The 24,559-nt window shown below is 36.6% G+C and overlaps 2 protein-coding genes across 4 annotated transcripts in view; both read left to right on the top strand.

Moving 5' to 3' along the window:
* Nucleotides 1-595: 595 nt before the first annotated feature.
* Nucleotides 596-8,074, top strand: LOC144663876 (uncharacterized). Its single transcript, XM_078524959.1, has 8 exons — nucleotides 596-615; nucleotides 2,668-3,244; nucleotides 3,438-3,532; nucleotides 4,333-4,492; nucleotides 5,135-5,198; nucleotides 5,728-5,984; nucleotides 6,566-6,737; nucleotides 7,921-8,074. The coding sequence occupies exons 2-8, from the start codon at nucleotides 2,675-2,677 to the stop codon at nucleotides 8,046-8,048; spliced, it is 1,446 nt and encodes a 481-aa protein (XP_078381085.1). The 5' UTR covers nucleotides 596-615; nucleotides 2,668-2,674; the 3' UTR covers nucleotides 8,049-8,074.
* Nucleotides 8,075-10,951: 2,877 nt separating this feature from the next.
* LOC144663874 (uncharacterized) overlaps nucleotides 10,952-24,559 on the top strand; it is a 34,791-nt gene continuing 21,183 nt past the window's right edge. Inside the window, exons 1-8 of one of the 3 annotated variants that reach the window (XM_078524954.1) lie at nucleotides 10,952-11,279; nucleotides 13,724-14,300; nucleotides 14,785-14,879; nucleotides 15,041-15,200; nucleotides 15,424-15,487; nucleotides 17,462-17,718; nucleotides 18,486-18,657; nucleotides 19,265-19,812. In XM_078524954.1, coding sequence (XP_078381080.1) covers nucleotides 13,731-14,300; nucleotides 14,785-14,879; nucleotides 15,041-15,200; nucleotides 15,424-15,487; nucleotides 17,462-17,718; nucleotides 18,486-18,657; nucleotides 19,265-19,401 — 1,455 coding nt within the window. In that variant the 5' untranslated portion in view covers nucleotides 10,952-11,279; nucleotides 13,724-13,730 and the 3' untranslated portion in view covers nucleotides 19,402-19,812. Of the gene's footprint in view, nucleotides 11,280-11,904; nucleotides 11,989-13,723; nucleotides 14,301-14,784; nucleotides 14,880-15,040; nucleotides 15,201-15,423; nucleotides 15,488-17,461; nucleotides 17,719-18,485; nucleotides 18,658-19,264; nucleotides 19,813-24,559 lie in introns of those variants that run through there. The other 2 variants (XM_078524955.1, XM_078524956.1) reach the window with 2 other exon arrangements.

The raw sequence follows: 24,559 nt of genomic DNA on the forward strand, positions 1-24,559 counted from the left end.
CGTTATTATTACATTTTGCGGCGATTGTTATTACATTTTGCGTTAGTATTACATTTTGCGGCGATTATTACATTTTGCTAGTGGACATGAGTTGCATTGCAGTGAGCCATTTTAAACAGGCGCAGACGTTCTTAGCGTCCGTTAAACTTACGCACGTAAAATTCCTAGGAAGTGTACACACATTGTAAAAAAAAAAACGAGGATATATCCTTGCCATCATCTACGTGGAACATCTACTGGTGGTGAACTGTTATATTTCCTAGGATAAAATTGCAGCCACCATTTATAATAGTGATGTCTGTTGTGTCCTGATAACCGAGATTAAAATTTACATCACAAAAAAAAATTTACGGGAAAAATAAAAATTGCTTTAAAGCTCTGTTATAAAGTTTTAATTACTCATGTGAAGATGTCACAAGCGGTGTGAAGTCAGTAGGTGGCTTTCGTAATTGTTTCCAAAAAATATCTTAAGGTGAATGGCAATTAGTCAGAGTTGAAGCGTTTTACTATGCTAATAACTGCGTTCAATATTAACACCATCGCCATTTCTCTACAAGCTAGATTCAACATCAACCAACAAGTCGACAGTTCGAGATTTAAGTCAGTTGCTTACAGGTATGGATTTCAATTTGCCTTAAGAGTTCATTTATTCAGCTAAAACCTAACTTGGTACATGATTTTATTTGTTTGAATCATACAGTTCTGTATCGTATTCGTATTATCTGTAAAAGATACATTTTAAGGTGTTTGTGCATTTGTAGTATCCAATTGAATGTATGATTCTTGCCAGTACATATCTTTTAAAGAGTTTCCTTAATATTCTCTTTGAGCAAGGTTCAAAACAGCTTTGTGAAAGAAAATATAAAATACAGTATGAAACAGTAAGCTATGTGTGATTAGAAACTGGCTTCGAGTTTTTAGGTGGCCGAAAAAAAACATATTCGCTCTCCTAATCATTTTGTTATTACCCTTTCTAAAGTTTTATCTTTCCTATGTCAAAGCCTGTAAAAAATCATTCGGTCAGTTTTTTGACATTTTATTATATAAGCTTGCTTAAGATTGCTGATACTTCCTAATCTGTTTCACAAGAAAGTAGCTTAATTTCGCTATACAAAAGAACACCGATTAAACACTTCCGCCTTTTAGGGGCATTTTAAATGAAAACTTACATTTTCGAATACGCAATTTTCATTTAAACAGCGTAAACGCGAGCAACACAAGTCAAGCGAGAACGGTAACTGTAGCTCTAAACAGGTGTCATCTTTAATTTTGCATTTAGATTAAGTTGCGTCAACTACTGCAGGGCTCCGTCCTCAGTTATTCCCTTTAATACATTGCCAGCGTAATTGTTATTATTGTTACTATTGTTTAGGAATGAGAGTTTGATCTATCATGACTTCGTAGTCAAAATCTTACCACAAATTACTACGCTTTTACCGGCAGGGTCCTTTGGATTCCAGCCACGTTGAAGTTTACCTTTAGCTGAAAAACACAAGGGCTGATTATATCACTCTCAAATGGATGAAATCTCCAGTTGATTGAGGTTTGAATTTCATGACAGCGCACGAAATTCGATGAGATCCTATCCGAGTTGGCTTCTCCTGACAAAAGGTAAAGATGAAAATATTTTTTTTTATTTACCTTGAAAAGGCTAATCAGTTTGGTCATTGACCAAAGTGGTGTTAACTGGCGATCAGCATTATAAATTTATATATAAAAATACGCTAAAAATATATTGGATATTCTTAAAAAAAAAACTACTAAAATTTATCTAAACGGTATATGTAGAAAAAACCGTTATCTATAATCAATTAAAGAATGCCCATCTTATTTACACTGCATGAGTAGACGTCAAGTTCCATAAAATGTTTAAAGTGCGAATATTAAAATTGGACTTAGTAGTTAGTTCTCTTAAATCTCTGGGCAGAGCGTTCCATTTGCGTGCTGCATCACATTTAAAAGAGGACTGGCCCACCTTTTTTTGGTTGACGACTTCCGTTCTAGTCTCATCCGGCTAGCGCTATTCTGCAAACATTTGAAGATGCAGAATTCAAGCAGTTCTCAGAACGAATGTCACTGACAGGTGCATGCATGTTTACTGCGGTGACTAAATTAACGTTTTATGTTTTTTTTTTTCGTTTTTTTTTATATTTTAATTTGAACTAATATGTTAAAAAAATAAAACATTTTTGTCGTGCGTTTGGTAATATATTTGCGTCATTTTAGGAAACTAGTGAGTTACAGTGAAGGATGATACTATTAATAAAAAGGAAAATTCAAGTTCATGGGGATGTGTGACAATAAGTTTGTTCAATTTCTTTGTTTTAACGTAACGAAGTAAGTAATTTCAATCGCGTTTTCAATTGTTCAAAAGTAAGGATACGATTAGTGCGACATTTCAACCTAATGCTTATGTTTAGATTCTCACATTTCACAACAATCTCGTACCGATAGTCTCCTTTTTATCTGGGCAGGAACGAGCAGGAGTGAAGGCTCTTGTTACGCAACTGGATTGGAATTAGAAAATCGTACTCGTACTCCGACCTCGATCCGAACTGAAGGTCCTATTATTTTGGCCTCCACAAGTACACAAACTCATAATAAAAAAAGTAGTAAGAAGTAAACCTGCGAGTGTTCAATCCGCAGCTTTATATTTTTTACCCACAGCACGGTAATGGTCAATTGGTTTAAAGTACTTTCAGCCGTTGTCATCGGTCTTAATGTTATTCAGTTGCGGCTTTCTTCAGCGACTGGAAATTCATCCACCCTTGGCAATGACGACAAAGACGAGTGGGACGAATACGATCTGAAAAGAAAAAACTTAACCGTAGCCTGGATTGAGAAACCTCCATACACAACAGCACCTCAAAATGGATCTTTAGACAACGAAGTTCATGGAATGATCCGAGATGTACTATTACGATACATAACAATGGAGTGCGGCTATTATACAGGCGTTGAATACTATCCAAAAACGTTACGCGCCGGAAGTGAATTTGGCATGATCGAACTGCTGAGGCAAAACAAAGTCCACCTCGCAGTACCTTTATTCGAGCCCATAAACCGACGGTACAGTGAATTCCCCTTTTTCAAACTCGTAGATTATCCTGGAACCGATTTTATTACCACTGACGACGAAACTAATGGTCTGAAAGTTGTCTTGGAAGCGGTTTTGAAATCTTGGCCACTGTTTGCCGTAACTCTGATCCTCACCGCCATTGCTGGAGTAATTGTGTGGGCTCTGGTAAGTCTGATTTTGTTTGATGTATCCAAACTACCTACCCTTTTGATTCTACCAGTTCCCATATTTAGGGATAACATGGTGTAGTGCACTACAGGTTAGCCTCTATTATGAACGCCACATTGAACACACAAAAACAAATGATTCTTTTATATTCCTGTTTTTTTCTTCTATTGTTATTATTATTATTTGATAGGACACGTACTGGAACAGTGAAGAGTTTCCCCGATCGTTCGTCAAAGGTTCTTGGGATGGATTCTGGTGGTCCTTTATTTCTATGACCACTGTTGGGTAAGAATACATTACCTTTGCTGTTTTCATCAAATTCACAATGACCTTTCATTTTAAAGCAAAGTTTGAATGTTATCTTAACCTTTAACAGGGACTCTCCTCGAAAAGCCCGTCAGGGTTTACTTACGGCTGCTGTCCTCAGGACTATTTGTATGAAATCATGTAGCTTAGAAATTAGAACGAATAGGGTTATAAAATATTGATTGATTGAATTGATTGAGCCTTGGACGGACAAACAAATTCATGCCCCCACACACCTCGTTCTGATAAGACACATCAAGAGTATTTGCATTAAGTAGCCCTGAGCTCCCTCTACGAGATGGCACAATTTGTGTGTGAATTCGCGATCTTGGATCCGCATTCTTGGATTTTGCTTTTACTCAAGAAGTCAGAAAATATAGCAAATCAATACAATGGAATGTAAAAATATACTTATTTGCTTAAGAAACTGATAAAAGGAAAGGAGAAGGAAAAAGGAAAAAAAATTGGAAAAAAATTCCTGCGAGGGATCAATTAACAGCTAATGAAAGTTGAAGCATTGTAGAACGAATCCCCATTTTAACATGTGAAAAAACCACGAGGAGGAAAGGCACACCTTTGTACCACCGAAGGCCAAGTTAAAGTGCTTTAAGTCAACCATAATGGATTGTAAAAAACATGATTTAGAACGACCCACAAGTGCAGTTTTCGTATTTCGGTTTAAATTGTGAAACATTTCTAACTACCAGAATTGATTTTTGAAGCGATATACTCCTCTACTAGTGTAACCGTAAATCATTAACGAATTCTTTCTGCATAAGGTATGGCGACAAAGCCCCAAAGTCCATAGTGGCTCGTATTTTTTCAATCATTTGGATCCTGTTGGGCCTCATCATCATGGCTATTTTTATCGCGAACGTCACCTCTGCACTTACCTCTCTCTCCCTGCAACTGGAACCAAGTAGCTTCGCTGGTCTTAAGGTTTGTCCATTATTATCATTGTCGCTGTCATTATCAAGTTGCTACTATCGTCAGACTATTGTATTGTTCATACCGAAAAATAACTTAGTTTTGTCATTTATTGTCTAAATTTTCTGACACAATGGACATACACGGAGTATCTTTTATTATCTACTATCATTATCATGTTTTTTGCGATATATGACGATATTGTACCAAAGCCCTCGTGCCCTTTTTTTTATGATATCAATTGTGAATAATAATAATAATAATAATAATAATAATAATAATAATAATAATAATAATAATAATAATAGTAAGACTTTTATGTATACAAGATAAACCTTGTATTCAAGACAAACCTTGTATTCAATTGTGAATTCCTGCATGTATACAAGACAAACCTTGTATTCAATATAAATGGTCAGCTTCGATTGATCAAAGTAGAACGTTTACTGGAAAATAAATTGCACTTAAACCGCGTAAAACTAATGGATTACCAAAGTACGGACTTAAAGATTTCATAGCGTCTTTTGATTTCTTCTGTGTCATATCGTTGAGTTTGTTGTTGTCGTTTTTGTATCATTAACATATTTTTCAATAAATAAAAATGATTACATTTGTAATTAGCCCTATAAAAAACAGTTTTCTATTTCCTGTTAGGTTGCAGTGTTAGGCAATGGAACAGAATACCAGCATGCACTTGAGGAAGACGCGCAACCAAAATGTTAGTATCAGTAGAAAATCGAAAAACGAGCACAAAGAGAAGTTGAATGAAAAATATAATTCAAATTAGTAGAATTCTACTAAAATACTTATGAAAACGCCACAAACTGATTATTAGCCATTAATAAACGAACTTGCAAGTGAACTGAGATTAATTATGCGTCACAATGCAGAAATAACTGAAACTCCTTCAGTTGAACGTACTTTGGTAAGAATTTTACTAAAATAATTAGATTATTCGCCTTCAATTTCTATGGGGCGATAATTGTTTTGGCCTGCAATTTTGACAACTATCATCTCACGAATACCACTGCCGAAAAAAGATTTATCAGGCTGCTAACGTCGTGTACATGAGTGCGATATAACCTTTCATGCGTTACATCATAATATCATTGTTCAGTAAAAATTGGTTGATACAACAATTTTTTTTAAAAACAATATCCCGAGGCTGTGCTGTACACCTGATTGAGATTATCTCCAGAGAAATTCTGTTGGGCGATTCTAAAACTTCTCTTTCTTGCCCTTTTTAGTGTACCACAAAATTGACGACGTGATTCAGGCTGTGAAATCAAAGCAGGTCGATGAAATGTTTTTGGACCGCTACACCGCTCACTATTTCCAGGCAAGAAACAAACTGAAATCACTTCTCACCGTCAAGAAGTTAGAACTTCAAAGGGACGTTGGAGTTTTGTTTTCTAACAATAGAAAAGATCTTGCCGAGTGCTTGTTAAATTATCATTCTTCAAGCATTTGGAAGTCGGTTCAAACCATTACCTCTACATTCAAGGTAATATTTACTTTTAGAAAAAGAAATTTAGATCTGCTACTTTGCTTTTTCTCCACATATTAGCAAATAATAAAGATGATAAATTTTAAGCACGGTGATGAATGATAAAGACGTTTGTCCATTATGTCACGACCGTGGGACAAGGAAAAATCTGAGTCTCCGATGGGAATCAAATCCATGAAATCCCAAATACCGGTTGGACGCTCTGACCACTGAGCTAAGAGAGACTCGTGCTGAGCTGGGTCATTTCTGACATACAATTTATCTAATTTATTATTTTAAACATCATTAGATTCCAGCCTCGCTCCAGGCAGAGAGAGACCATGGGAGCCTGGTTACATAAGAATCATTAGAAGCATACAGGTTGAAACACCTTAAAACCTGCCTTTTTTCAAAAACGAAACATAAGAGATAGCAGAAATTATTAATTATGGACTTGAACGAACTGTTGCCGCTTCTGCAATATTCAGTGCAATTCAATAAGCTTCAATAAATAAATAATATAAATATAACGCCTTTCACATGCAACTGAATTAAGAACGATTTGTCGTTTATATGGTTTTTTCTTTTGCTGTCTTTAGCTAACACAGCAGAAGCCTCCCTCGAACGTAAACCTGTTTGACGAGTCATCCACCTTCGTTAAAGAGTTCATGTACATATCGCTTGGTGTATTGGCTGGAATGCTTCTTATCGGAATCCTGTGGGACATCCTTATCAGAAGAAAAAGGACAGCAAAACAAAATACTGTACAAGGTTAACATTTCGCTTATATACTAAGCTACATCAAATAACGGGAAAACAACATCGAGATTCCCACCCTGGTTTGAGGTAACACAGCCATGTCCAAGGTTTTCAGGATTTATCGATCCAATCCGTTTATTCTCGCATTTTATTTTTATTAAAAATGTGAATATTGTTCAAACCGAATGAAAATTCGATGAATTTTACAAAATTGTAAAATAATTGCTGCTATGCTTTTCAAAATTTTAGAAACTTTTACCCTCTACCATAAAAAAAGTTAAGCTAATTGAATCTGATGCGTCTGCGTTGTCATAGGCGTACGAGGTGGTAGTGGTGGGGGGGGGGGGGGGGGGGGCGAGGGGTGCTGCAGGGTAAAGTGAGTGGGAAATTGACGAGGGCGACCAGAAGATAGGATTTTCCAGAGCTTGAGCGTTTGCGTCTGGTGGATCCAGTGTAAGAACTTAAAACAAAGCTGTTCTAAGGGCTAGCTCAAAACTTTCAACGAAATGTTTTAACCCATTTACCCCTGAATGTTTCAAACGCTTTTGTATAACATTCAAGTGGGGCAAAAACAAAGTAAATTGGCTTCCCAAAATACTTAATTTTTTTCTGAACTACAGTGAATAAATAAAATGTTTCCGAAGAAAAATGATTCAGTTCATTGACATCTTCGGGCAATGCCACGAAATTAACTAAAGAGCTATTGTTTCCTTTAAGCAAGCAGGCAAGGTTTGTATACAACTATTTCAATGCACGTTTTGTTTCCTCTTTATTCAGCTTTCCACGCATGTCTTTTTTTTTTCGGGCAATAAGGTCTCCCCCCCCCCCTAGGTACGAAGGTGCCCGTACGCCTATGTGCATTGTTTAATCGTGAGGAATCTTCCAATTTTTCTGTTAACTTTCCTGAAAACCAAAAGCCGTATTAATTTGATATATTAGCTGTTAACTAACTAATACTGTAATACTGATGACGAACATAAAATTATCAACAGAGCCAATAATTCAACCACAGAATAATTGGTAAAGCCTACAAGTCAAAACATGGTTGTTTTCGGCGAATCGGATTCTGAACGCATTCCTGAGTAAACTTGAAAACTTCTTTCGATAATCAAAGCCCTACATGTACAGCCCAGTTACGTGTCTTTAAAATAACTTTATTTGAACTTATCGTGATCTATTTTCAATCTACTGTCAGGAGCAGTGGTCAATGAAGGATTGACAGCAGATACAATCCAAAACGACATTGAAGCAGCAAGACAGCTTCTTCGGCAAACGCAGGAACAGTTTGACAAACTGGATCTAAAAGTTTCAAGATTAAAATAAAATTAATGAATTATATGGTATCGACTAGAAAGAGTCCAAGCTCAGTGGAAACAAAAAATGAATTTTCATTTTTAATATTTATTTTCTAGTCTTCTTTACCATACCATGGATTCCAATAGACCACTGCCAAATAGTAAAATGTGCCACGCGTATGAACCTAATAACGGTTAAAGACTATTCCATTTGGACACTTCAGCCAAATCAACATAATCCGGCTGACCTTAATGTGGTTTATCTCAGTAGATTAATTATGAACTTACACTAACTATTTATAAATACATAAAAGAAAAGAAATACAGCTTTGAATAAGCTTGAATAAGACAATTCATGGCAGTAAAACATTTTCGCTTTGTAAATAGTACCTAAATATCATGAATTTACACTTTGTCTGTGGCGATCGGTAGACTTAATTTCACTAGAATGATTCATCCGATCTAAGATTTTTTAAACACTAAATTTTCGGTGGCCTCTGTCCACCTTCTTCATGTATTCTTAACATGTAAACAGAAAGCAACCGCAGTTTCTCGTTTTTATTATATGTAGACAATAAACAGGCAATGTGATTTAGAACACACTACATTACTACTAGACGATTGTACTTGTAACTGTAAAGAGCAGTTCTTAAATGAATTTCATTATAATATTTGTCTTATTGAAAATGCAGTGCACGCACTTTGTTAAGAAAGCAAGCCAGATTTAACTTGTGGAATTGGTTCGTAGTGGCGCAATATTTTTTTTTATTCCGTTCGCTTTGGTCTTCTTTATTAGGAGCAAGTGGTAACAGCCAAGCGAATAAATTTCTAGGCGATGCAAAGGGCACCACTACGTTTTTTCATGCGAAGCAAAATAACAGTTATTGAAAGAAAATTATGTGTTTACTCATCCCTCAACGTCGATATTATGTGTTTTACTTCCCTACGCCTTGGAGCCAAGTTAGAATATTACATTATTGACATTAGCCCTCTCTGGTTCTCACATTTTCCTTGCTGGTCGCAAAAGAAAAAATGTTACAAGAGAAGCTAAGAGATGAAACTAATTTAAGAACGATTTTCTTTCAAGGCAGGATTTTCTTTCTTACAATTAAAAAAATATCCAATATTGAATATTAATTCAATCGATTAAGGTAATTCCTGGGAAATAAAAGTGCTCATAGATTTTCAACCAAACTTTGCCGGATTGTTGTTCACCTTCAGAGAAGATAAATTTTGAAATGAAAAAGGGGATCACTGTATTCGTTTAGGAGCAGGAACACCTTGTATATACCACATAATTCATTAATAATTCCTTTGCGAGTACTGGCAAAGTACGCGTTTTCGTTGATTATGTATTATTCTGCCATAGAAATTGATCTGTATTCATTTTACAGAAAGAATTTGATCACTTATCTCAAACTAAGAGAAAGAAATGATATGTCACCGTATTCGTTTACGAGAAGACAATGATTTATCTCTCTTAAGTTTATGTGCGCGCGCTAATTACGCGAAAAATTCTGCGCAGTAAGGATGCGCAATGCAATACTAGGGAATCACCTTAAGGCTGAACAGTCCTCTGCTCTGCCGACCACATCACCATCCATTTGTCGTGTACAAGAGCCGTTTGATTGGCTCCTGCTGGCGTTATATTGTGCTGCAAAGGATTTCGGTAAGTGAAAATCCGTTTTTCGGTGGATTATGTGTTTTATTGGGAAATCCGAAATCCTGATTTCAAAATCCAAAACAGGATTTCTCGATCAAAAGCACCATTAGTTTACCTATTTTCATGACAATTGACAATCTGTGGAGCAATAGATATTATGTTGTCCAAGATACCTGAGTGAATTCGACAATTTGAAATTAATTATCCAGCAAAATAATAGTTTAGCGACTCTTCTCCAATCTCGCACCTCGACTCTTCGTTCCTTACTGCGCAAGCTTGACGAAACAAGCAACACTTGAAAGTTCCGTTACAGGTCGAATTTGATTGGCTTTAAAAGCAATAAAAATGGCGGAAGTAAAACACCAAAGAGTTCTTTCGTCATTCTTTTGATAGCTAGACAGGCGAAACTCAACAGGTTGAAGTTCGATATTTTCGGACTTCAAATCAGATCTTTCCAGGGTCGCTCGTTTACTGGCCGTTAGTCAAAGAGAACAAAGACCTTGGGTACGAGGATGGCAACTCACACGATACGTGACTAGTAAGCATGAGTTGTACTGAAAAGTTCTTGATGCAGTATTGCAGTGAGCCTTTTTAAGCAGATGCAAATGTTCTCAACGTCCGTTATATAGCGGGGGACCAATACTGTAAAATTCCGGTTATAAGCCCTGAGCTTATACAACTTCATAAGGGTTTTTGGTGGGCTTATAACTAGAGGGGCTTATATCCGGGAGGGCTTATACACCATTTTATTAAGTCGAAACGCCATTTTGAATATTTAACTTTCCGCGAATGACGTTGTTAATGAAATATTCATTTGTGCCTCGACGTATTAAAATAAAGTATCTACCATTGTCATTTTGAATATTTTATTAATGACGTCATTTGCGGGAAAATAAAAATTCAATATGGCCCCTTTGACTTATTAAAATAGTGTATAAGCGTGTAAAATGTTCCGAAACGGGCCACGGGAGTGTTGATCGAAATACGTTTTTTTTAGTTAAAACGCATAATAAAGCAACATTTAGCCCTACTCAGTACTGTCATCCAGCAGAGGGGGGTTTATATCCGGGGGGCTTACAATCGGTTTTTTTTATTTTACGGTATCTGCCGACCGGATTATTCGACAGCCAATTTGGTAGTTCCCATAGGTAATATACGCGCATCGACCAAACAGCGAGGGGATACCCTTGCCATCCGCCAAAAATCACGTGGTTCATCCCATGATGGAAAACTATGTTATCTTTTGTGGATACGGCAGCCACTACCATTGATAGTCAGGGATGTTCGCTGTCTCGTGGTTAATAAAAATTACATACAAAAAATGTTTAGGGAGGAAAAAATGCTCTAAAGCTCTGTTATAAAATTTTAATTACTCGCATGAGGTTGTCACAAGAGGCGTTAAGTCGACAGGTGGCTTTTCTAATGGCTTTCAAAGCAATAGCTCTAGTTGAGGACTGGTGATGAATAGTAAGAAGATACATTTAAGGCGTTTTATTTTGCTAATAAACTTAATCAATATCAACACCACCTCCGTTGCAGTTGTACGAGTTAAGATTCAGCATCAACCAAGTCATCATTGAAGTCAGTTTCAAACAGGTATGAATTTGTTCATGACAAAAGTGTACGTTTATCAGTCAGCTAAAACTAACTTAGTACATTCTGTTATTTGTACGTTTGAAACATGACAGTCTGTATCGCATCCTTATTATCCTTAATAGAAGAATTTTAAGGTACATCGATTTACGAATTAAAGTTTAGAAAAGTGAATGTTTTTCATTATTATTTTCGGTAATAATAATGTGACGGTTTTCGGAATCGGTGCATTAAACAGTATAATGATCGAATTGAATGATTTGTGCGTTATCATGAGTCATCCTCTACCAGTGCATATTATTTAAAGAGTTCGCTTAGTATTTACTTTGAGCATAGTTAAAAACAATTTCCCCCGTGTGAAAGAAAATGATAAAAACAGTAAGCCATGCCGTGATTAGAAATTGATTTTAAGTTCCAAGGTAGCCGAATAAAAGCCCTTAGTCGTTCTTCTAATCATTTCATTATTACGCTCACGTTTCATCTTCATGTTGACCGGTCCTGTAACATTACGTAACATAATGTTCATTATTTTGACGTTATTATTCGTTGCGCCTGAGATTGCTGACATTTTCTGAACAATTTTACAAGGAAACAGCTTGATTTCGCCAACATTGCTGCGTTTGGGGCATTTTGTAATGAAAACGTACATAACCGATTATGCAATTTCCATTTTTCTAGCATAGACGTGAAAAACAAAAGTCAAACAACAAAGGTAACTAAGGTTCTAAACAGGTGTTCACAGTCAAATATTAGCGCCATAATATTAGCGCCAAAATATTTTCACCAGCAGGGTCTCATTGGACACCAGCCACGCTGTTCAATATGCCACCCTCAAAGTTACTTCAAACCAAACTGAAAATGAGTGATTTTATCACTCTCAAATGGGTAGTCTGTTGGTTCTGAACAGGCTTGAATTCCATGACGGCGCACGAGATTCGATGAGATCACATCAGAGTTGGCGTGCGGGCAAGAGTTTAGAACTTTGATATTTCCCGGAAACTATCGTTTTAATTCTAGTCTCATCCGGCCTTTTTGCAAGCGTTTGAAGATGCATAATTCAAGCAGTTTTCCGACAGGTGCATGGTTACTGTGATGATTGAATTAACATTTTTTTCTCAGATTTTCTTTTTCCATTTGAATAAATATGATTTTTTTTTTAATTCTCGTCGTGCTTTTGGTACTATGTTTTACATTTGGTTTACATTCAGGAATCGAAAGTAGTGAGCTGATACATTCGAAGAAAGATGCTACTAAACAAAATGCAAATTATTTCAGGAGATTTGTTTTGGTAATTAGTTTGTTTAAAATCTCCGTTTTAACGAAGTAAGAATTTTTTTGCGTGTTTTTTCTTACAATTCTATGCAGGGTTTCTTTTAAAGTAACGCACCCTAAATAATTATTGTATTAGGATATTTTTAACTATGAACGATCTGTTAAAAGCACAATAATAAATTTGTTTCGGTAGCAAACACAAGCCAAGTACAGTTTCACAATTTATATATTCAAACAAAAATATTTATGTTTTAACCTGATTGAACTTAAGTTTTTGGCAATAGTTTTATTAGACCTACATTCTGGCTAAGTTTGAGATTTTTTTTTTATTTTTGCAATCCGCCAGGCGATATTTGCTGACGAACGCTTTCAACACGGTTGCAATTTTTGCCTCCAGCGTTGTAGCAGAGTTATTATGTTGCGCGCGTATATCTAAGTAGATAACAATGTAAGCTGATCTCGTTGTGTGCCTGGATCAATATGTATATCCATTTTACGTCGTCGGGCCATTATTCATAAACAAACTCCAAAAAATACCCTGTTTAAAGAAAAAAGTGGCATTTGCCATTTTAATGCAAAATTGAGTGGTTTGTGTTCGTTATGAATGTTTTTTTTAACAATTTCTGGTGCTTTGAATAAATAATTCGTAAATATGTAAAAAAAAAAACATCTTTCTTTTCAAAACATGTAAATTAAGAGCCATCTTGCGATTTATAGATACCCCGATCACCTGTTGACTGTTTCGAAAACATCGCCGACATCTTCACTCATTTTAAATTCGTAGATTCAACTGGAAAAAATGCTATTTACATACATCAGCTACAACCAGCCATTTTATGACTTGCCGAACATACGCACGCGCAGTCGCAGTATGACAAGTTTGTAGTTGCCAGATGTTATGATACCAGGGACCTTCGGATTAGAGATCGATTACAAGATTGAGTAGGAGTGCGACTTTTAAAACCTAGTGCTTATGCTTTCGATTATCGATTGTCGAACTGGACACCAACCTCTTAGCCCCCTTTTAACATGGGCAGCAACGGAGAGGAGTGAGGGTACTGAAAACGCAAGTGGGTTAAAATTCGAAAGTCGTTCTTGTACTTGATCTCGTACTCCATATGACCTCATTAATAAGTACAGCGTAAATATTTAACCCGTGACTTTTTTTACCATAGAACGGTAATGTGTCATTGGTTTAAAGTGCTTTTCGTTGTTTTCATCGGCCTTGGTGTCATTCACATCCGAGTTTGTTCAGCGAATGGAAACTCGTCCACGCCCGGCAATGAAGACGAGGACGAGGAGGACGAGCACGATAAGGAAGAAAAAGAATTGACAATAGCCTGGATCGAGAAACCTCCATACGTAACATCACCTCCCAATGGATCTTTAGACAACGACGCTCATGGAATTATCCGGGACACGCTATTGCGGTACTTGACAATAGAGTGTGGCTATTATGCACGTGTTAATTACGATGTAAAAACGTTACGGATGGACAACGAATTTGGCATGATCGAGCTTCTAAGGCAAAACAAAGTCCACGTCGCCCTTCCTATATTCGAGCCCATAAACAGAAAGTACAGTGAATTCCCCTTTTTCAAACTCGCTGATTATCCTGGGACCGAGTTCATCACCACTGATGACGAAACTAACGGGCTCAGCGTTGTTTTAGACGCGGTTCTGAAATCTTGGCCACTGTTTGCAGTAACTCTGATCCTCACGGCCATTGCTGGAGTCATTGTGTGGGCCCTGGTATGTTTAAGTTTGTTTATTTGATGCATATAAGTATCCCAGTTTGCAATCCTTTCGGATGACCATGAAACCAACGAGTAGAAACTTAGGATCACAAATTCACCTTCTTTCCGGGAATGTCTGTTTTGTTAAAATCCAACGTATGTTTATGGACCACCAGGACTCAGTATTCTACTAGTTTCTATAGCAACGTACAAATAAGTAATTTACGCTTTCGAAAGATCGGGTTTCGAATAATTCGAAAGCAGGTTTTTGATTTATAGTCTATGTCTGGGACTCCCAGGTGAAAATACGTCAGGGGTTACAAGGAAACAAGGCTTTTAAATATACACCAACCCGAGTTGAGTCGGACTCGCTGAATTACAAATTTTGATTGGGTTTAACAAAGGTCTTTATAATATAAACACCAAATTAAACACACACAAAATAAACAATTGAGAACGCTCTTAAGATTGTTTTCTTTTTTTATTTTTGGAACTTTTAGGACACGTACTGGAACAGTGAAGAGTTTCCCCGTTCTTTCATCAAAGGTTCTTGGGATGGATTCTGGTGGTCCTTTATTTCTATGACCACAGTAGGGTAAGAATACCTCATATAAAATGTCCTCATCAAGTTCACAGCGACCCTCAGGGCTTGCCGAGAGCTCATGTCCTTAGGTTCATTTCAATAAAATCTTGTTTCTTATTATAATTCTACTAATAGAACCGTAAGTCAATAACAGCCGATTGTTTCTGCATCAGGTATGGCGACAAAGCCCCCAAGTCCATAGTGGCTCGTATTTTTTCTATCATCTGGATCCTGTTAGGCCTCATCATCATGGCGATTTTTATGGCGAACGTCACCTCTGCACTTACCTCTCTCTCCCTGCAACTGGAACCATCTAGCTTCGCTGGTCTCAAGGTTTGTCTATCATCATCATTATTCCGACACACTACTCTTGACTTGCCAGGTATTGAACGAGCAACAATGCCCAGAAAAATTGGCAAGATATGTTGTCTTAAATACCAGGTTCGTCTCCCCTACTGCTTTTAAATGCAAAAAGGAGACGGTCATTGTGTGGTATGTTAGTTTGCTAGGATTAAAATTACTCATTTAGAAATAAACCTATTGCGTTTTCTGATAGGTTGCAGTGTTAGGCAATGGAACAGAATACCAGCATGCACAAGAGGAAGACGCGCAACCGAAAGGTTTGTACCAGTATCAGTACAAAATCGAAAACGAGCACTAGTAGAAGTGGATGGAGAAATACAATTTAAATTAGTAGAATTATGTAGCTATACATACTTATGAAAAAGCGCTTGACGTGGCCGAGCTTCTTTCGGCCATTGGCAAACAGCTTATCCGTGTTCCATTGGAAATCCCCGAATCTGATTGGGCTCTTCTATTGTTTTCACTTTACCGAAAGAACACAATCGCGAGCGTTATTATTCTTGGTTTTTGGCTAAAACGTACAACAAATTGTGGGTTTTGGACTGCAATCCTCGTTTGATAGTAGTGAATCTAATAGTAGGGTTCAACCGTCTCAAGATATCGTTAAATGCCAATTTCGAGCTCATAATCTAATAATTGAAAGCGAATATATAAAATGACATACTATTGAAATGCGGGAGAAATATTCAACTTTAAAGATAAGATAACTACGATGATCTTTCGTGGGTTTAGTCATAATAGCGGAGCTCCCGGCGGCCCGAAGGGCCGCAGAGCAGAGCCCCATACCCATAGAAAATTAACAGAACCATGTATCTGAGTTTTTATGGTCATCATGGCTAGCGGCACGGTTCGCGGGTGCGTACGACGTACGTCGTGCAACATGGCGGCCATAGTCATCCGGGATTTTTAAAACGTCTTAAACCGAAACGAGGCTTCGCTTTTCGCGCGCTTTCCGCGGCTCCCCGCGGATACACAACCGATATGTCACGTATAACACTACAGCAGTCTACAGAGTTTAGATGAAGAAACGGTTTAGGAAACCTTTCTTTCTGCATTTTTCAAGCGTTTTTAAAGGGACATTTAACCATAAAGCTGAGTATCTATTTTTCATTGTTGAAGAGCTGCAAGCTGCTTTTGGCGTTGCTTAAAACTATTCTAATTTTGAATAACTAGTAAATTGCCGTTAGTTGATTTTCTTTGGCCGTCAATAAAGTCGAATCCTAATCCTTTGCCGTGAGAGTTTATTTCTTATTGCTGTGAGTTTATTCCGACTTTTAGCCTTACATTTTCTCGGCGGAAGAAATTCATAGAGTATAAGTGACGAATTCGAAGTGCTAAACGACGACAAAGCAAAAAGCTCGAACAAAATAAATTTATTTATACTAAACTTGCTATTAAAAACATGTTTACCCAATCTAGCTCGAGCGCGAGGTGTAACGAGTAGTTCAAAGCGCGAGTAGTTCAAACAATTATTTTGCTGTAGTAGTGTGACCCACTTGTACACTGAATAACTACAGTGAATAGAGATGATTTAGTGTACGTTTAAATTTGTTCAAACTTTGCACACGGTAAGAAATAAAAGATAAGTTTTAAATTTGCGTACGTGACTGAGAAACCCATTTCAGTGCGCCTATGTTGAGACAAATATAGGAAAGAAAAGTAAGAAAGGAATATGCCCACAAAATATATTGACGTCATTTTGTATAAAGCAAAACGATAAGAGGATCGTAAAACTATTTTCTATTCTTAGAAAGCAGAGAATAAGCTCTTATTTTTTTTGGCCATGAGTTGTATTAAAGCAAAACAATAATTGGATCGTAAAACTATTTTCTATTCCTTAGAAAGGGCTGGAGAGAATAAACTCTTAATTAATTTTTAGGCCATTTGTTGTTCTGCCTTGAGATTATGATGGATTTATATTTATCTTGCACCTATGGGCCAGCGTATTCATCAAAGCTTTGACCGCATATTTATCAAAATGAAAACATTGTTACTCCAGCAAAAAAAAACAAAAATAAATAAATAAATAAATAAATAAATAAATAAATAAATAAAGGGGAGCTTCGCTTTTAGGCTTGCCTAAATCTATATATTATAGTTGTAAGTAGATATTGGTTGATGCATCAATTTATCTGCTGCCTGTACTATGCATTTCATTAATAAGATAATCTCCAGAAGAATTCTGTTCGGCGTTTCTAACACTGCCCGTCTTTTTCCTTCCCTATTTCTAGTGTACCACAAAATTGACGACGTCATTCAGGCTGTGAAATCAAAACAAGTCGATGGAATGTTTTTGGACCGCTACACTGCTTCCTATTACCAGACCAGAGACAAACTGAAATCACTTCTCACCGTCAATAAGTTAGAACTTCAAAGGGACGTTGGAGTTCTCTTTTCCAAAGATAGAGAAGATCTTGCCGAGTGCTTATTAAATTATCATTTTTCAAGCATTTGGAAGTCCGTTCAAACCATCACCTCTACGTTCAAGGTAGCATAAACTATTACAAAAGTCAATTTAGCTCTGCTCCTCGAAATGACATAGACAATAAACTAAAGCAACATTAGAATTCGACCTCGTTATACAAGGAAAAACTAATGCAAAAGGCATTTAGACAGGTTGAATGCACATATTAACCGGTATTATTTTTTTCAATAAGGAAATAAAAACCACAACAGAAAATCATTAATATTAGGTCTTAAAGGAACTGCAATTTAGGGCGATCGTTGCTGACGTCATTGTTTACATGATACATTTTGCCTCATGAGCATACAACTTTGCGTAGAGAAGACGTCATGCTATAGACAAAGGGTCTCCAGATATTTAAAAAGCTTGTGAAACTTAATTATGGGAAAAAATTCAACTCTTTGCGTGTAATATTCAAGGAAATGTGACCGTTCAAAAACTGCATAATTTCTGTGTGGAAAAAGCGCTAATGAGCCCATGCACTCCTTGCAAAATATCATTTTTTCAAACTTGTGTCACAGAAAAAGAATTAACATCGGGCTCAAATTTATAGCGAATGTTTATAGTACCATGTACTTTCAATAGTCAGAATTGAGATTTCTGTAGCTCGATGAGAAGGTTTTAAGCGCTTATGCTAATAAGCCAAATATTGTAAACAAAGACTTCCCTATTTAGTGGCAATTCAATATAAGAAGAAATGTGTCCAGTGTTCCGAAATCTTTCGCCGTTGGCAAGCGATAGAGTTTAGAATGATTCATCGTCCATATATTTTTTTTTCTTTTGATCTTTAGCTTACACAACAGAAGCCTTCCACGAACGTAAACCTTTTTGACGAGTCATCCTCCTTCGTTAAAGAGTTCATGTACATATCGCTTGGTGTATTGGCTGGAATGCTTCTTGTTGGAATACTGTGGGACATCTTGATCAGAAAAAGGAGAAAGACCAAACAGAATATCGTAGAAGGTAAGCATGTTACTTTAATATATACTAAACTTCTTCAACTAAGTTAAAAGCATCATATTCGGTGACTCTTACGAAATGTTAATTAAAATTATTGAAGTTTATGATGATGATGATGGGTTTCTCAAGATTAAACTATCACCCTTTACCATAAGATAAGTTTAACAAAATCTGATACTATTGTTTTGGTTATTGGCTAGAATCTTTCAGATTGTCCGCCATATTTCTTGACAACCATAAGTCGTAACATATAAATTAAGGCAGGCCTAAAAGTGGTGCTCCGCATTTATTTATTTCCAACTGGAGTTTACGATAATGTTTCCATTCTGGTAAATTGGTGGCAAACTATTAAAGATACAGTAGCCCAAAAAAAAAACCCACGGTTTAACTGAATTTCTTACGGCTCAACAAAATATGCTCACGGCACTGCAAATTATCCTGACTTTGAGGTAGAACAGAATACTCACAGCAATGTACAGTAGCGCGACCTTCTTCTTGTTTTGCTGACGAGAAAATACAGAAAGTTCCACCGTCCCCTACCATCCCTCCCTAGTGTACACCGAGTGATGTGTCTTTAAAGTAAATAACCTCATTTCATATATTTTGTCAGGAGCAATGGTCAATGAAGGAATGGCAACAGATGCAATCCAAACCGACCTTGAAGAAGCAAGACAGCTTCTTCCACAGACGCAAGAACAGTTTGACAAACTGGAACTCAAAGTTTCAAAATTGAAATATTATCAGTGAACTATGGTAGCAAGTATTCATTTCAGACGTGAACCGAACTTTCGTTTTAGTATTTTTTTTTTAGTTTCTTTTCTTTTTTTGAAATCGTAGATCTCAATAGGACGTACGTACACGACCAAACAGTAATTGCTTTATCTGCTTGAACCGAAGAACGGTTGGACAGTATTATAATTATCCTGACACGCGTGCCAACCCAATGCAGCTGAGTTTCATTTGTTTGTTAGCAATAGATGGCGAAATAACATTTACGGTTAAAAGCTTGAAATTTAATATAACTTAATAGAAAACCCATATAACGGCATTAACGGTGTGTAACAAAAGTTTCAGTGTCGAAAACTTCTTAGAAAGGCAAGAAATAGGAACAAAATGGCACATACATAGTGACTGTAGTCAACTCCCACCTTAATTATAGCGATCGTATTTTTCAGTAATTCTTACTCGCTAGGACACTAACGACAGTCCTTGAAAAAGGGATGTCCGAAATAGCAAGGCGTCAGCAAAGCGGGAGATGCATGTAAAATAAAAGTATAGTGATAATAAAAGAAAATCAGCTTAGAAAACCTTGACTGAGAAAAATTCATCGCAGTTTAGCATATATAATATGATGTATTCTTGCCTTTTAACAGAAAACAACCGGCATTTGCATTACATATACACTTAACACTTTTAGTGCTAAAGTCGACTTTTGTCGACTTTTGAAGGAGCAGCCAATGAACCACTTGTGACGTCATCATTTTGCAAGTCAGCAGATTTTGGTGATAAGCAACTGACAGGCCTAGGTTTAAATTTTTCACAGAACTATTCATTCTGCATATCGGTTGCATCCTGGCAGAGCTCATCGAGAAAAACACAATCAGCTTTTGGTGCAAAATCGGTGCTTAAACAGGCAAAAACACCTTAAATTGATCTAGGTCCTCTTTTTAGGGTTTACCAATGATTTCGTCAAAACTTTTTTGGCCTAAAGTAAGAATGGGAAGTAAAGGCAAGAAAAACGAAAGGAAAAGGAGCAAGAAAAAAATGGGAACGATTTCGCGAAAAAAGTCCAAATTTTGGCTTATGCGCATTCACCTATGTACAACCTTTCACCCTTTTTCATGGAATCTTTTTCAAAATCTTGCTGCATTGTGGTAAAGTTCTTTTTAAGCACAATTAAGGGAAAATCAGGATCGTAGCACCAAAAATTCAGTTTAACAGTTAAGTTTTTGAGACATTTATCACTGAAAGGGTTAAACAGGCAATTTTTTAATGTAGTTTAGAAAAGACCAAGACTAGATGAACGTACTTGTAATTGTAGAGTGCAGTTCAGTTATAAGATAAATTTCAGTATTATTGTAGTACAAAAATCTTGTTAAAAAATAATAGTAAACTGCTGGAATTGAATTGGTTCGCAGTGGCACTGTACATAGTCTATTACGTTCGCTGTGGTCTTCCTTTGGATCAAGTGGTAACAGCGTAGCGAATGAGGTTTGAGGTTATGTCAAGGACACCCCTATTTATTTTAACGCGCCTCAAATGATGAAGAAAATAACAGTTAGTGGGACAATGTATATTTATTCGTCTCTTGAGCGTTATCGTTTTATTTTGTTGCATTACTTCCCTTAACCTCGAAGCGAAATTAGAATGTTAATTATTCAGGAGCATATTAACCTCGTGCTAGATTATACTGTCTTACCTCAGTGGTGAGTTCCTTATGGAACTCTCCTTATTTGAGAGCAGGACAGCAACCTTTCGTATCAGGTTATTATTTCTAACTTGGGTGGTGAGTTCCTTAAGGAACTCATGTTATATGTGGGCAGCATATTGACATCGTGCAAGATTTTTCTGTCTTTCTTTGGTGGAAAGTTCCTTATAGAATTCATGTTAACTTAGGGCAGCATATCGATACCATGCTAGATAATTATAAAATTAAACGAGACTTACCTGGAAGGTGAACTTTGATTTGGATTCTACCTTGATTCTACCTTGTCTTGGGTGCTGAGTTCCTTATGGATCTCTTGTCATCTAAGGGCAGCATATTGACCCCGTGCTAGATTATTATGTCTTATCTTGGAGGTGAGTTCCTAATGGAACTCATATTATCTGTGGGCAGCATATTAACCACGTGCTAGATAATCATGTCTTACTTGGGTGCAGAGTTCCTTATGGAACTCGTGCTGAGTTCCTTATGTAACTCTTGTCATCTGAGGGCATCACATTGACCTCGTGCTAGATTATTACGTTCCATTTTGGAGGTGAGTTCTTTATGGAACTCATATTATCTGAGGGCAAAATATTAACCATGTGCTAGATTATCATGTCTTACTTGGACTCAACTTTTCTAAGGACAACACATTGACCTCGTGTTAGATTATTATGTCTTACTTCGGAGGTGAGTTCCTTATGGAACTCATATTATCTGAGGGCAGGATATTAACCACGTGCTAGATTATTAGGTCCTAAATTGCTGGTAAGTTCCTTATGGAACTCATATTATATGAGGGCAGCATGTTGACCATGTGCTAGATTATTGTGTCTCTCTTGGGTAGCGAGCTTCTAATGGGAATCATACTATCTGAGGGCACGATTTTAAGGTCTTACTAAATTATCATATCTTTCTTGGGGTGTGAGTTCCTTATGGAACTCATGCTTCGTGAGGGCAGCATATAAACCTCGTGCTAGATTATTATGTCTTACTTTTGTGGTGAGTTCCTTATGGAACTCTTGTTTTCTAAGGGCACCATATATATTGCCCTCGTGCTAGATTATTACGTCTTACTTCGGAGGTGAGATCCTTATAGAACTCACATTATCTGAGGACAGCATATTAACCACGAGCTAAATTATAATGTCTTACTTGTTTCGTGAGTTCCTTATGGAACTGACTCATATTATCTGAGGGCAGCATATTAACCACGTGCTACATTATCAGGTCTTACTTTGGTGGTGATTTCCTTATGGAACTCTTTTATCTGAGGGCAGCATATTGACCATGTTCTAGATTATTATGTCTCTCTTGGGTAGTGAGCTCCTAATTGAAATCATATTGTCTGAGGGCAGCATTTTAAGGTCTTACAAATTATTACATCTTACTTGGGTCGTGAGTTCCTTATCGAACTCATGCTTCCTGAGGGCAGCATATTGACCTCGTGCTAGATTATTATGTCTTCCTTTTGAGGTGAGTTCCTTATAAAACTCATATTATATGAGGGCAGCATACTGACAATGTCCTTGATTATTATGTCTCCTTTGGGTAGTGATGGAACTCATATTATCCGAGGGCAGTATCATGTCTTACTTGGGTTGTGAGTTGTAAATGATACTCTTGCTTTCTGTGGGCAGCATATTGACCTCCTGCTAGATTATTATGTCTTACTCGGGAGATGAGTTACTTATGGAACTCATATTATCTCATGGCAGCATATTAACCACGTGCTAGATGATCATGTCTTTCTTGGTGGTGAGTTCCTTATGGAACTCTTGTTATCTTTCCCCGAGCTAGATTATTATGTCTTGCTTGGCAGGTGAGTTCCCTGTGGAACTCATTATCTGAGGGCAGCATATTAACCACGTGCTAGATTATTATGTCTTACTTAGTGGAAAGTTCTTTATGGAACAATTGCTTTCTGTGGGCAGCTTATTTACCTCGAGCTAGATTATTATGTCTTACTTAGTGGAAAGTTCTTTATGGAACAATTGCTTTCTGTGGGCAGCTTATTTACCTCGAGCTAGATTATTATGTCTTACGTGGCAGGGGAGTTCCCAATGGAACTCATATTATCTGAGGGCAGCATTTAAAGCTCTTACTAGATTTCCATTTCTTACATGGATTGTGAGTTCCTTGTGGAATTCTTTTTATCTGAGGGCAGCCTATTGACCTCGTGCTAGATTATTATGTCTTACTTGTATGCTGCATTTCTTATGGAACTTATATTATATGAGGTCAACATATTGACCTAGTGCTGGATTATTCTGTCTTACTTAGATTTGAGTGGTGAGTTCCTAATGAAGCTCTTATTATCTATGGACACTCACAACATATTAACCTTATGCTAAACTATTCTGTCTTACTTGAGCAGTAAGTTTTTACTTGTTATCTTTGGTCAAAATAACACCCTCGCGCTAGAATATTCTGTCTTACTTGTGTCGTGAGTTCATTATAGAACTCTTGTTATCTGAAGTCAGCAGTTTAAATATTCTTAAATTATTGCGTATGACGTTTCCTTTTGTGCCGAAAATATACATATGTATTACATGTACCGTTCATTGAAATGTCATTTCCATGGAACATTTGTTAGTGCTGATTTTTTTCTTTTTATTGGCTTGTTTTGTCATTTTGAGAAAGGAAGAATTTTACACAGTTAATTAAAAACATGTAGTTGTATTGTATTGTTAACACAAAAAATTTTATTCTTTTCAAAAACTCAACCTCTGGTTTATTCTTAAAGTTTCAGCCACGATATTCTTTTAAAATAAATTTGATATAAAAATAAGTGTCGACGAATGTATCAACGTTGAAATTAAAGGGAAAATATAACAACTAATTACTTCTGACCCAACAGTAAAGTTTCGTGCAGACATTTCATTTAAATGTAGCCAATTTAAAAGAATTGATCTTGAAAAGCCTTTAAAAAGACAAAGGTAAATAAGCGATTTTTTTTTATTAAATTCTTTTTAAGAACTACCAACAATACAAACCACTCAGAAATGTTTTTATGTCCGCCACGCGCGACGCTAGCTTTGTTTTAATATTATCTCTTCTGACGATACGTATCAGTTGAATTGGAACAGACTTCATTTATATTTTGCTACGTGAAAAGTTTATTTAAGTCTGCCCAAGATGGCAAGATGCTGGTCTTCCAATTTTACTTCACATCCAATCTTTACATTTTTTACATCCCTCTACATTGAATATATAGTAATCAGTCTGTACTTCTTTGGTGACTTTACTGGCTGTTACAGTCTGTGTGTCTGTTGCTCTACACATTTCACAACATGTTACCTTAAGGTAATTTAGAATTATCATAAGAATCGCTCAGTGACATGACTTTGTTCTTCCAATTTCTGTCGTGTGTTTTTCAAGTATGTTGAAAGAAAACAATAGGAAGGTAAGTGACGCTGCATTTTGTTTTGGTATAACAGCTTCCTGTTCCGAACAATACAGGGAAAAATAAAGTATTAT

Source organism: Oculina patagonica, chromosome 8 (genome assembly GCF_052425735.1).
Source record: "Oculina patagonica isolate OP01 chromosome 8, crgOcupat, whole genome shotgun sequence".
Lineage (NCBI taxonomy): Eukaryota > Metazoa > Cnidaria > Anthozoa > Scleractinia > Oculinidae > Oculina > Oculina patagonica.